This window comes from Pan troglodytes, chromosome 7, assembly GCF_028858775.2.
Source record: "Pan troglodytes isolate AG18354 chromosome 7, NHGRI_mPanTro3-v2.0_pri, whole genome shotgun sequence".
In the NCBI taxonomy this organism is placed as follows: domain Eukaryota; kingdom Metazoa; phylum Chordata; class Mammalia; order Primates; family Hominidae; genus Pan; species Pan troglodytes.
In genome coordinates, this window is record NC_072405.2 from 150,114,142 (window position 1) to 150,127,942 (window position 13,801).

At 51.2% G+C, this 13,801-nt stretch overlaps 1 protein-coding gene across 12 annotated transcripts in view; it reads right to left on the bottom strand.

Moving 5' to 3' along the window:
• The window catches only part of TRAPPC9 (trafficking protein particle complex subunit 9), a 733,986-nt gene that overhangs the window by 109,598 nt on the left and 610,587 nt on the right, over window positions 1-13,801 (bottom strand). For 2 of the 12 annotated variants that reach the window (XM_063816574.1, XM_063816573.1), the window contains one exon: window positions 6,096-8,839. The exons of the other annotated variants lie outside the window; for them this stretch is intronic. In XM_063816574.1, the coding sequence (XP_063672644.1) occupies window positions 8,826-8,839 (14 nt within the window). In that variant the 3' untranslated portion in view covers window positions 6,096-8,825. Of the gene's footprint in view, window positions 1-6,095; window positions 8,840-13,801 lie in introns of those variants that run through there. 12 annotated transcript variants of the gene reach the window in all.

Sequence of the window (13,801 nt, forward strand, 5' to 3'; positions counted from 1 at the left end):
CCAAGGCAAAAAGCTCACCAGCACCAAAGCCTCCACTCCCTGCCGCCGCTGCCTGTGCCCTGTGTCAGCAGCAGCCCTGGGGCACGTGGGGCCTGGACTTGGTCTGCCGAAACTGGAACAAGGCCCCCAGCCCCTCACGCAGGGCCTGTCCCAGGAGCTCCATAGCCTCTTTCCTTGGACAAATCACACCATCTAAAGGGCTTTTTCCATAAGCATTGTAAGGAGAAGGGAAGCAGGTATGGAGAGACAGGCAGATGACAGCCTAGGTCTAGACAGGACTGCATGACTGAAGACAAATGTCCCCTGTCCAGCCAGCCACTGCCTCCTGAGCACCAAGTGTGCATCACACGCGAGGGGCACTTTGCTCACTCCTCTACAAGCTTCCCTGCAAACACTGCAGATAAAATACTATTAACTGAAGCCCACGTTGCCTCTAAAGATGACAGAAAATAGACGAAATACACACATGCATGAGAGGCATGCACACATGCACACAGATATCCACTCTAGAGTGGCATATCACACGGTGATAGATTGCCTGCAATACACAACCCAGAGAGGAAAACTTCCAGTGTTTATTAGGAAACCAGGACATGAGATATGGAATAAACATATATGTGATATATATATATATATACACACACACACACACACACATATATATATCCAAAATCTATGTGTGTGCATATAGCTCAAGTTGGATCACCTTCTATATATAGACATACAAATGTATAGATACAGCTCTCCCCATATAAATATGCATGTGTGGGTATATATATCTCCCAGCTCCCGAAATAGAAGCCTATATACTTAGATGAATTACAGTGTTTAAAAAGAAAGACTCAGGAGTGGTGTGTGCCCATGTTCCCAATAAGCCCTTGTTGTCTTTCCCTTCCCCGTAGGCAGCCTTCCCTTGGCTCAGCGTTTGCTTCGCCAACTCTAGATGCTGCTGCTTCACATACTGAAGCCCCTCAGCAGGTGTGCTGTCTAGCCTGACCGTGCCATATGAGGCTAGAGACAGATTTGCTCAGAATGCAGTGTTTTGCAGACATCCAAAGTTGGATGGAATCATCTTGAAAAGCTTTTGCCTGGTCAATTCAGAACACTCAATGTGGGTGACTTCCCGGCCCCCTGATTCTGCCTGAGAGTCATTCAAGGTGCCCACTGGCCCCTGAGTCAAACGAGAGTGCTCAGTGTCCCCTTGGACTCTGGATGACAAATCACCAGCCATTTCTCAGGCAAAGCCATTCCCAAATTGCACTGAGCCTTCGTCTAGGATACCTGGAGAAAAGATCTCCTGAGAACTCCAAAAGCCCACTTAGAGGGCCACAGCCAGAAACAGAGCAAATGGGAGGTGGATGATGTGGGTTGGGCCATTAAGACACTGCTCTCTTGACACCAGGAGAGGTTCCCTGTTGACACCAAGCATCTCCAATCATTTGCCACTGGGGCTGTCCCTGTGTTCTACTCAGGGGTCAGCAGCGGCCAAGGCCATGACTCTGGGAAAGTCCGCTGTGTGCCAGATACCAGAACAGAAACCAGAACACGTGTAGCTGCTCCCTCTCCTCTCCTTCTAGTTCTGCATTTTCATTATGTACCTTATTCTAGCCACAAGAATGTCTTAAGGAAACTATGGAATAACTATACTTTTATAATGTAAATGTATTACATTACAATATTAAACAGATCACATGTTCCAGGTTATAGATCAGAGTACTTGGTGTAATATTCAATAATGCGCCATATGGTGTGTGGACACTGTTGTGGTAACACCATCATGAGTGTGAACATTTTCTGAGTGTGTCCACACTAGGAAGTGTGCTCAGTGCTCTCTGCCCTCTGCCTCACTGAATTCTTGAGTTCTAAGATATTAATGTCCTCATTTTACAGAGGATGAGATGGTCAGGAGGTGAAGCCACTTCTTCACAGTGGAGTCTGTCTGCCCAGAGAGCCAGCTCTGCCAGCATACCTCACTTCGCCCTGGCTCAGCACCAGCAGCTTCCGACCTGAAGGAGGCCCTGAGGTTGCTCCTGTCCAGGAGAGGGCCTGGAATGGTCTGAGGGCCTGAAAGCTCTTATCCTCCTTGTCCACCAGTGACCAGACCTCCCAGGGGCTCTCTGCTCTGCTTCTCGGTTCCCGCATCAGCTCCCAGGAACACTTGAGCCCAACCCTGCATCTCTGTCCAATTGCTTAGAACTCTGAGCCCCTTCTCAGTGCTCCCCTGGGGACTAGACCATTATGAAATTGCTCTGATGTCTGTTTTCTCACCTCATACATATGACAAATGGGTATGAGGGACTGAGAAGAGGCTCAGAAGAATGAAGTAGTAACTAGAATTTTTGAATGTCTACCATGGGCTGATCACAGTGGTAATTATTTTATGTGCATGACATCAATTAATGCTTACCCTGCAGATGGCTGGTTCTCATGATAAGCAGGGGCAGAGCCAACACTAGAACCCAGGGCTCCTGACTCGCAGAGTTCAGTGTTCTTTTCAGATAGCCCAAAGCACCAGTGCCCCTCATGGGGCAGGAGCTCTTGGTGGCTCTCTTGCCATTGCAATCCCAGCATTGCCTTGTCCTGGGGAGAAACTGAGCTACCTGTGACAACACTGTAATCAGAAGTCATCATAATTGTTAAAGGAAGAGCGAAATGCTAATATACCTGCCAATGCATCTGAAAACCACTGGGCCATATAACTGGCCATTTGTAGGGATATAAGTTACAGAAGGAAAACTTTTTTCTGTGTCAATGAGTTGAACAATCAAGTCATTCATCCATCCATCTACAAACGCATATGGCCATCTACCCACTCATCAGCGGTCCAGCCATTTATCCTTTCACCATCCAATTGTCTACTAATCCAGTCTTCATCCCTTCACCCAATTATACACTGACCCATCTGACCATTGACCCATCTAGCTATCAACTCATCTTCCCATATACCCAGCCCCCATCCACCTTCCCAAAAATCACTTAATGAAGTCCTACCACACACCAAGAAGCATTCCTGATATGGGAGGATCAAGATGAGTAAGATATCCTCCATGCTCAAAAGAACTCTGTCTAAAAGAGATCATCGTGTAAAAAGAAAATTGCAGAAGCTCTCCTTTCACCTTAGGAACTTTCACAAGAATCAGTAATGGAGAAAATGCACATCAGCTCAGCTCCCAAGCAGCAGATGATGTCATGGGTTCCTTACACACTGTTACTGTCATAGCCTAACCTGTCAGTGAATAGAGGAACTTCTGTATAACAATGTGATCAGACAGCGATATGAACCACTCCAGAGAGGTATGAACAAAGTACAATGGGAGCCGAGGAGAGCAGTGTATCAGGGTCAGGGAACAGCATACTTTCTTGAACTTGACCGGATTCAAACCTAAGTCAATGTCATTCCAGAACACACACTCTCCCTGTGTCACCATGCTACTTTCAACTGGAATTCAGGAGCTCAGACCCACAGCAACTCAAAAGATAGATGCTGACCACAGATGCCACCAACTGCTCCTCCATCTTGACTCCTGGAGCTGTATGAGAGTGACAACAGGATGGTGGTTGGACGGTGGTGCGTCCCGGAAGGCATGGGACCGGGCCTGCTTTCCACCTGGTACCTATTTCAAACGGGGATGAACGGTCAAATCGTCCATCAGAGCAGGTCCCTGAACTCTGGTCTCCAGAGGAAGCAGAGCGAGTGGGATAGCACTAACACGAGAACACAGCCTGGGGATCCTGGAGAGTGCCGGAAAACCAAACCCAACGTTCAAAACGGAAATGAGTCGGGAAGGGGAAAGGTCCCGCGGACTCACGGCAAATGTTTACATTTGATGATCTTTGGAACATATGCATGGCTGCATACAGTACTTGTTGTTAACATTATAGAGAAGCCTGAGCTGGCACCAGCAGGAGATCTCCAAAGTCATTCAGTCACGCACAGTCTCCCCGAAGGATCTGGGTGGGCTCTGTGAGGGGCAGGTGGAGAAGGACACTGGATTTGGTGAACGGACTGGCTGTGCATCCCACAGATGCTCCTGGAGGGTCTGCCAGGGGAATGAAGGACGTCTCTGATATGGTTTGGCTGTGTCCCCACCCAAATCTCATCTTGAATTCCCATGTGCTGTGGGAGAGTCCCCGTGGGAGGTATTTGAATCATGGGGGGCAGGTCTTTCCTGTGCTGTTCTCGTGATAGTGAGTACGTCTCATGAGATCTGATGATTATAAGGAGCTTTCCTACACAAGCTCTTTCTTTGCCTGCTGCCTTCCATAGATGATGAGACTTGCTCCTCCTTGCCTTCCACCACAATTGTGAGGCCTCCCCAACCACGTGGAACTGTGAGTCCAATTAAACCTCTTTCTTTTTAAAGACATGCCCAGTCTCAGGTATGTCTTTATCAGCAGCATGAAAATGGACTAATACAGTCTCTGAGATCTAACCTCTCCCTCCTTCACACTCCAGAACACTGGTGTGCGCCCATCTTATTTCTGGTACCGGATCATGAATTCATGGGTTGATGCCCACCTTCCCCACTGGACAGGAGGCTCCTCACCGAGTGCCAGATACACAGTGGGTGCTCTGACAATATCTGTTCTCCTCCCTGGTCCTGGTTCTGCCACTGATGAACTTCCTTCTTGTGGGCAGTTTCCAAATGTGTAAAATGACAGAGAACAGTCAGACTGATGATTTCTACCTGGGCTCCCAAAGGCACTAATGGTGTTAATGGTAATGATTCTCAATATTTCAGACAATCAGTTGGAAATCATGTGTTTATCTTCCATCGGGCAGCACAAACCAAAGAAAATATTCCATTTTCTCCCTCTGGGCTGGCATGATCTCTGTTCTATGAGGTTACACCAGCTACCTTGGGCTGGCCGGGAGCTCTGGTTGGCAGATGTGTGTTTCTGATTGATGACATGAAAAGGTAAGTTCATCATCCTTTATTCAAGAGGATGGGATATCATCTTTCAAAATATGGGCAGCCCCTGGGGAGAGGAAACTGCAAACATAGTCTCTTGGAGGTAGGCAGAGCAAACTGGCATCTTGAGTTCTGGCCTGCCCCCTGTCTGATCATCTGGGTCAGCCGCTGACCAAGCCATACGCTGCTGTTCGTCATTCACAAAGGTTCTTTGTATCTTCTTTCCCGTAACAGTGAGTCTAGGCGTCCCATGAAGTGTTCCGTGGTGACGCCAACACCTGGCATTAAACCACTCCTGTCTTGTCAGCATGGGGACGCTCCATGCTGAATTCTGTAAAGGCCTCTGGCCCCCAGGCCTTCCCTGTTCCAGATGGTTCTGGCCAGCCTTCCCAAGCTCGGCTCCTGTAGCACATGGCGGTGGCAGGAGCAATGTGCAGGATGCTTGCCCTTCTGGAGACACGACAACCAGTTTCCCATTTGCAGTGTGGGTCCTCATGAGAAAAGGAGGAGGGGAGGCCAAGCGATCAGAGGCATTTTCCAAATCTCTTCTCCTTTTTAGGAAAGAGCCAGAAACTGTATCCCTGTGCCCATGGTACCTATGACTCCCCCATCTTATTCACCAAAGAGACTCTGCCCCACAGGTGGAAGGGACTGGGAAGAAAGGGACAGAACTCTGTTCATCCTGAATCACCTGCACCTAGCACAAGTCAGGTGTTCAAGCAATGCTTGCTGACCGAATGAACAAAGGAAGGAAATAATAAATGCAAGGACTAATGAATGAACAAACAGGGCTTCAGCCACCACCTCCTGCAGGGTGGGGATTCAGGCCTAAGCTCTAAAAAAACAGGAGGCCTTTGCATCAGTTCCTCCTGGGCCAGTGATGGCTGGACCCAGGAAGGGGCAGGGCCAGGGGCAGGCTGGGGGCAGTGGACTGCTGAGAGCAACATGTGCTCACTCTGAGCACCCAGGGTAGAGCCGGGACAGAGGCCCCTCAATGGACAAGGGCCTGAGAGCCAAGGTAGGGTATCTTTACAAAGGAAGCGAAGGGCTCTTATTTTAGTTTTGGGTTTTCTAATTATTTGCAAATAAATATGTTAATATTTTATACTACCTACATATGTGTAGTTATCACATACATGTGTATACCATATGTATATAATACTACATTATACCAAAATATTATTTAATTTTATTGTTTAATTTTGTTTTAATCCTCAGGGCAAATGGTCTCACTGAAAGGGTCATCCAAACAAAACAATAAAACCAGGAACATTAACACATCTGACCACGTTTTTGCCTTCAACATTCTACAGGAGAAAACTCATCACTCTCTATCTGATTATCGGACCCTGGGAGGGATTTGCGAGGCTTTCTGGGTTCAGAAACCTCAGGAGGTCGAGTTCTTCCACACTCTGGAATGTTTTCCACCCCCTACATGACTCTGGAACATCAGAACTGAAGTCATCTCACTTTCTTTGAGTCAGAATCGATAGGGGTGGCTGGTTCCCTGGAGCCTCAGCTCACAGACGCTGCCATGAATGACGCTTTTAGTACAGGAAAGAGGCAGGAGCCCACGCTGGGGCAGGCCTCACTCTGCCACTTGCCAGCCACGGAAGCTGGGCACTGGCCAGGCCCTTGGTGTCCGTGTCTGTGCCCTGGGGTCAGGGAGGTGACACCTGGAGCACCCAGCACAGGACCCAGCACACAGGACGCCTTCAGTAAGGGCAGCCCATCAGCCACCCAGATTCAAACCCTGGTTCCTCCACTTCCAGCTATGTGGCTCCACGGAAGGAGCTTAACCTCTCTGAGCCTCGGTGAGATGGTAAGAGTAGCAGGGGCCGTAGCTACGCTCGGCATCACGCCTGCACACGTAAAATCCTAGTAGGTGCTGCTCTCATCCTCTCCTCTCTGCTTTCTCTTTCCTGGTCAAATCTCACAGAAGCCTTGCTTGCAGCTACCCTCAGCAGCATCTGAGGACTTGGCAGTGGCAGGTTCTCAAATATGCTCAGGAAAGAGGGTGCCAAACAGGCACTGAGGCCAGCGCTGGTTTCCCTACGACCTGCCTGGGAAGCACACTGGCCTGCTCATGCCCCCTAAAATCACCCAACCTGGCTACCCCCTTCCTGGCTTGAAGCGAGGGCTGATGGGGTACCGAGCCTTGGCATGGGCTGGCTCCTTCCCTTCCTATCAATCGTCTTCATTCAAAGCTGGCACGGTCTCCTGAGGCAGATGCGTCAATGATTAAACCATTATTTGTTCATGTCTCTGAGAGGCGGGAGACGCTGCCTCCTCCACAAACATCCCTGGAAGCCAATCGGGCCTACCTGGTCTCCTTGTAACCCAGAGCTGGGCTGCAGATCAAAAGACAAGTAAATAAAATAGGCCCAAAGATTCTGCATCTAGACTATCAAACCAAAATAGGTATGGGAAGTGAAGAGGCAGCAGCTAAATATTTGTTTTCCTCGGTAATCAGGTGAGCAGGCCTGGGCTTTCCAGACCTCCTGTTTAGAATCCCACGCTGCTCCCACGCAGCCCTAGGGTCAGTGCAGTGCCTGGCGCTCAGCTCCAGGGCCCTAGCAGGCAGGGGTACCTTGCCATGTCACTTCCTTCTCTGAACTTCAGATTCAACACCTTCAAATGACAACGGCATCATCAACATGGCAGGTCCACGTGGAGACCCGAGAGGATAAAAAGAAATTCCCAGGCAGCTCACCACAGCTGTGCAAGTGCTTACACGACGCGTCATCTCGGCTCCGCTCCTGACCTTCTAGATAAGATTCCCTGGAAGGTGAGGGAGTGGGAAGTCCCCTGTTTACGCTCTTCAGGGGAGTCTTATGCGGTCAGCCCAGGCCCTGGCGCCTCTCTCTGGGAACCTCTAATGAAAAGCCCTACCAAGGTGGGAGGATGTCCAGGAGCAGCATGTGGGGCATGTCCTGTCTTCTGCCGCAAGCCCGCTCGACCCCAGTACCTCAGGGCCGTCCTTGTGAAGAGGCCACCTGATGCGTGGTTTATAAAGCTCATAAGACTGGCAACTGCTGGAGGCACGGGCCAAGCCATATGCCTCTTATTTCAGAACAGGAAACCTGGGTCCCCCACAGAACTAGGGGGCAGTGAGGCCTGGTAAAAAGCATTTGCATGTTGAGACAGATAGAATTGGGTTCAAATTCTTGATCTTCTCTATCTAGTCTGACCTTGAGCAAGTTCCCCAACTCCGAGTCCCAGGGCCTTCATCATTAAAATAAAAATGATGCTCTCCAGCTTCACAGGCTGTGTGGGAGGGTGACCGAGGCAACGCACACAGCCAGGGACACGGAGCACAGACTGAGTCAGTGCACTGAGTTTCTTTCCCTCTGTGCCATGCTCTCAGCCAGGGCCCCTCAGATGTGGGGATTTGGAGGAGAGGCCTGTGGGGTGGGGGTGGAGGGGCACACAGGCACCGGAGGGGCTGCAGGTTGGGGACTGAATTTCAGCATACCTCTTCCAGCCTTTGGCCACCTCTCCCTGCAACCACCTCAGGGTCAAGGCCAACCCTCTCCGGGGATTTTTTCCTGAAGCCATCTCTGCTCCCCAGAAAGCAAGACCTCAGACAGCCCTGCGGCGGCTCCCCTTCCTCTACTGCCCTCCCGCTCTGGGACCGGGAGGCCGGGAGACTTGGCCTTGGGAAGCAAACCCACCAGCTCCCCGCTGCAGCCTGAGTCTAGCAGGAGAGAGGTGTGGGACAATGTCCTCTCAGCTTCCCCCGAGCTCATGGGTAACACAGGTCAACAGCAAAGCAGCTGGACAGCGGCGGGGGGGTGGTGTGCAAAACGGATTTGTGAATGTTCTCAAGAGCAACGGCATTAGCTGCACTGTGAGCACTAACTCCCTTTGTAAATAGGACAGGCTTGCTTTCACTGTTAATTTCCTCCCATGTCAAAAACCAGCACCTGCAAAAAAAAAAAAAAAACCCAAGTGATTGAAGGAAGGGGAGGGGATGGAGGAAAAGTACAGGCAAAACCAGTGAGGTGGAAGGAGAACGTGCTCATTCATTCAAATATTCATCTACCCACCCATTCATTCTAATGTTGTCTGTCATGTTTCATTCAAGTATTCTCTAAGCTGCTGCTGTGAACCTGACGCTGCTCAGCACAGGGACACAGAGATGACTTGGGCACACACCTCTGCTCCCGGGAGCACTGAGGTCTGAGAGAGGAAGCAGGGTGATAAGGAGCAACAGGACAGTCGGGACGCCCTGGGAATCTGGGCGGGGGGAGCTGGTTCAGACAGAGTGGGGTGCCTACCCTGCATTTTGAAAGAGCAGAAAGGTGCCCAGGGCACTCCAGGCAGAAGGAAAGCATGTGCGAAGGCAGGGGAGTGTGAGAGTCCACGGTTTCCAGCAAGTGCACAGGGATCGGCACAGCAGAGGAGGGAGCGGTGGAGCGCCAGGAGGTGAGGCCAGAGGCTGGCGGCGGCTCATGGGCCTGGTATCGCAGGACACACGCAGGAGTCTGGTTTGTATCTTGAGGATAAAGAGTGCTAATGAACATTTGCAGGGGAAGGCCTGTCCCATGGAGGCAAGGCGAGGCATAGCAATATTTCCAGTGTGCTCGCCGACAATCTGAGTGCGATTCTCCCCACATCCCAACAGCAACCCAAGGCAACAGTCCCCATTTTATCTCCACTTGACAGCTGGGGAAGCCAAGGGTCACACAATAAACACATGGGGCAACGTGGACCCCAGTCCAGGCCTGCTGACACCAAGTCCAAGGCCCGTTCACTCTCACGGCTGCCACTGGCCGAGGAAGGCATGGTGGCCACAGAGCAGCCTCACAACAGCCGGAGCAGCCACAGGAGCTCCGTGTGGTGCCCTCTGAGAGTCAGGAGCTGAGCATGGGGCCGTCTGACCACCTTCTGCCTCCTCCCTGCCTGGGCGGCCCGCTGCTTGTAAAGCAACTTGCTCACCAGGAAGCACCAGGCTGGGTGCCCTGGGCCGCCTGCCAACAGCTGCACACAGCCAGCAGCAGGTGGAGAGAGCAACTAGCCCCAAAAAAGGTGCAATGGACCCAGGTGGCCTGGCCAGGGACCCTGCTGCCTTCAGCTGTTATTGACAGGTCACCGAAGAGGCAGTTGTCCCCATCTCTAGCACTTGTCTCCCAACCATCGAGCCATCAGCTCAACATCAGGGCCTTCCCAGTTGTCCACTGTGGATAAACATCTGGCAGCAGAAAGGAAGGGAAAGGAGGCTTCACCATCTAGGAGAACTGCTTCCAAAAAGGCTACTCGAAGGAACCTGCTCAGAAGTGGGACCAAAGCATCATGGCAAATATGATGTGACTGGGGCTTTGCCTTGAAAAATGAAATCTAAAAACATTATGAAAACAAGTTTATTACGGGTCGTACTTAATAAAATTCAGGTTCCCTTTGCCATAAGGACTAACTCTTTAAAACAACAACAACAAGAACAACAAAGAAAGAGTCAAGTTTTGGCTGCTTTTTCCTGTACTTTTCTGACAAACGTGTGTGACAGCACGGTATGGGGTGCTTCCTTTGCACCCGACTTCCGCGATCATAAGGAGGGTTGTGCATCTTTGCGTGATGCTTGCCGTGCCTCCCCGGGGCCTCCGCCCAGCTGCTGAGACCCAGGCCAGCTCCTCTGCCGGACTCCTCCACAGCTCAGGGTAGGACTCCAGCCGCATGCAGCTCTTCCATGCCATTTTTGTCAATCTAGAGAAACATGCATCTTTCCCAAGATTTTTAGTTGACTTTGCAACTGACTCACATCTTCTCTGCACTCCACTGTCAGGTGTGTATACATAGGGGACAGCCAGGAAGGCCCCAGTAGATCTGGGGACTGGGTGGGTGGAAGATCAGTGCTAGAGGGGACAGGACACAGGTGAGGGGCCCCCTCCCCAAGAGTCTGCTCGTCCATGAGTGTCTACACCTGCAACACAGCCGGCACCTGCAGGAACTTAACTGCTCAATGATAATGCTCTGTGCCTTCAAGCAGCACCAACGGTTTTGCCGAGGCCAGAGCCGACAAGTAGCCACTGCGACCGGGACTGTGAATCCGGGGGGGCACAGTCTGCACACCCTCCCCACCCGCTCTAAACCTGTCCCTTTAAACACGCCTCGCATAAGTCCCATCTCTCAGTCTTGGCTCCTCCTATAGTCTCTATCTAGAAGCCGTCTCCTCTGCCTCTGCACGGTGAAATTGGGCCCCGAGTTTCAGATATCTCTGAGATGTCACGTCTTCATGGGTTCTCCCTCCTTTCCCACAGCAGACGCTGCCCTTTCAGCACTCCCTGTCCTCTATGCTGTAGGAGTGGCGTGGAGGCCAAGCTGAGGGATTTTGTTTCTCCAGGGTTACTCCTCCAGCCCCCTGGTTTCTGGCCCGAGTCAGAGTCCAGGAGGAGTCACTGATGTGCACCGAGCTGCCTGCGTCTGATGCCCATGTGCCCCTGTGTGGCCGTGTGGCCTGAGGGGTCTCTCCGTTCCTGGACTCCTGGTTCGCAGCACCCAGGAGCTTTTAGGCCAGCTCCTTTCCCGATCACCAAGCCCAGCCTGCGCTTCCATTTTTGGATGCAGCAATCACTACTGCTCACTGTCCTAATGACCCCCAGAGACATTTAGTTAAGGCAGCGCTTCTATTGCTTACTAAGCAAAGCTGAATTTCTGCATAATAAAGTTCACGCTTCCAGAAATAGAAAAGGCATCTGGATGGTAACATGTCACAGCTTCGGAAAGAAGGAAAATTCATGCTTCTCCCTGATGATATCATGACACTTTCTCCATTTCAAAAAAGAGAATGACCAGTGGCTGCTCTGCTCCCCAACCAGAGACACTCAGCCTACACACACAGAATGGGTCCTGATGTCAGATCTGCCCCATGCGGCCAGACGGCCAGAGAGAAGCTGGGGACATATAACAGTTCAGCCAGGCCCTGGCACCCAGAGGACGTGGGGTGCCAAGAAGAGAGGCACGTCTTTGGGAAGAGCTGCAGTATGTTCTGGCCATCGTCAAGGGAGCTCTGTGGCCAGCAACCTGGGTTGGGGGACAGCAGGTTCCTGAAGGAACCACGACGGGAGAGGGAAGGGACCTGCTCTGCTAATTCTTTAATTAAAACAAGTCCAGCCCCTCTGGGGCCACAGACCCCTTGGGAATATGATGAAAACTATGGACCCTATTCCCAGAAAAAGGAACTCACACTCATAAAATGGGTACAACTTTATACGCTTTGGGGATGACTCACACCTCGACTCTTGGTTCAAACACTTGCTCACTGCAATGTGAGCTTTGTGAAAACAGGTCATCTTTTATCTCTGCAGCTCCAGTATCAGCACAGTGTCAGCACATCCAGTAGCTGGACAGATGTTTGTGGAGTGAATAAACAGTTGAATAAATGATCCTCCCAAACCACCCATGGCTGTCAGTGAGCCTTAACCAAGCACACGCACTCTAGAAAAAAGCCCACATCATCTTCAAAAGGTAGAGCAAGCCCACTGAAGACCAGCCGGGTATGACCCCACACATGCTGAGGCTCTCAGAACCCAGTCCAAAAGGGGCTGTTACACGGCTCCAAGGGGTGGAGGTGGGGAACAACCTCAGGGAGCCACTGGCCACTCCTATGCAAGACCTTCTGCTGCCATCATAATTCTGTGCTACATGCACGATCATTTGGTGAATGAATGGCTGTTTCCGGGATAGTCACAGCCAACGCCAGGATCTGGGCCTCCGCTGTGTGTCACAGGATCCCCGGCCCCCAGCTCAAAGAGGCTCTGACAGTCCTCACGCATGCTCAGGTAATCCAACAAACCAGGCCTGGAGCTCAAGGCTGTCTGAAACCCAAACCTGGCTCTTTCCACACTTCCTTCAGCACTTCCCCCCAGCTCATCCCCCCTGCACCCCAGTTCCTGGCCCAGAGCTGGGTCCATGGTCTATGGTCAGCAAACAAGTGCTAACCGGGTGAATCCCTCACTAAGCACAGACCAATGCCTGTCGCCGTACATGGGCCCTCACATGGGGGGCAGCCTCTCTCCCGGGTTTCTCGGGCCCAGTGGCAGATTTCTGCTGAGGGGCCTCCCAGCCCTGCACACCTCCAGGCTGTAAGCTCTGCACCCTCACCTTCACCACCTGGAAATAGCTGCTCCTTACCAGGCTACAGTCAACAAACACTACAGCCTGGAGAGCCTGGGAGCTGTGGCTGCCGGTGGAGCAGGCGTCTCACAGGCTGGCGCCTACCGGCTTTCTGGCACTTTCCCACAGCAGCCCTTCTATATTTTCTGTCAGGCGGCATATGCTGGCGGGAAGAACTGGGTTCCGTTTGTGCTTGTTAGAAATGCTTGTTCCCTGCTGCCGCAAAGAAATAGCACTCGAACATAAATGTAATTTTCTCAGCAAGGCAATTTTTACCTTCTGCAGAAAGGGTGCTCCTTGCAAATTAACAATGGTGAGAGCATACCTGGACAGGGGAGGGGAATGAGTTCTTATTCCTGATGCAGGTAGCCCCTACTGCTGTGTCATTCCCCTATTGGTTAGGGTTGGACTGCACAGTCTAAGCTAATTCCGATTGGCTACTTTAAAGAGAGCTGGGGTATGAGCCAGAGTGGTGGGGTGAGTAGTCTGGTGGGAAGGACACTTAGGAACAGGTAACTAAAGGTGACTTAGGTCAGAGCAGGTGACCACGATGAGTCAGGATGGATTGGGTGACCAGGGGAACAGATGTGAACTACTGACTAGGACTGTTGGGAAAGTTGTTTACTGAAACTAGAAGCAAGGGGGCGAAGAGAACCAGGAAGTTAAACTTTAAAATGGAGAATCAAAGAATAAGAGAGCTGAACATACTGACATATTGATTCTTTGAAAAGAAACTTGGGGTTCACTTATATTTAACATGCTCTGCACTTTTCCTT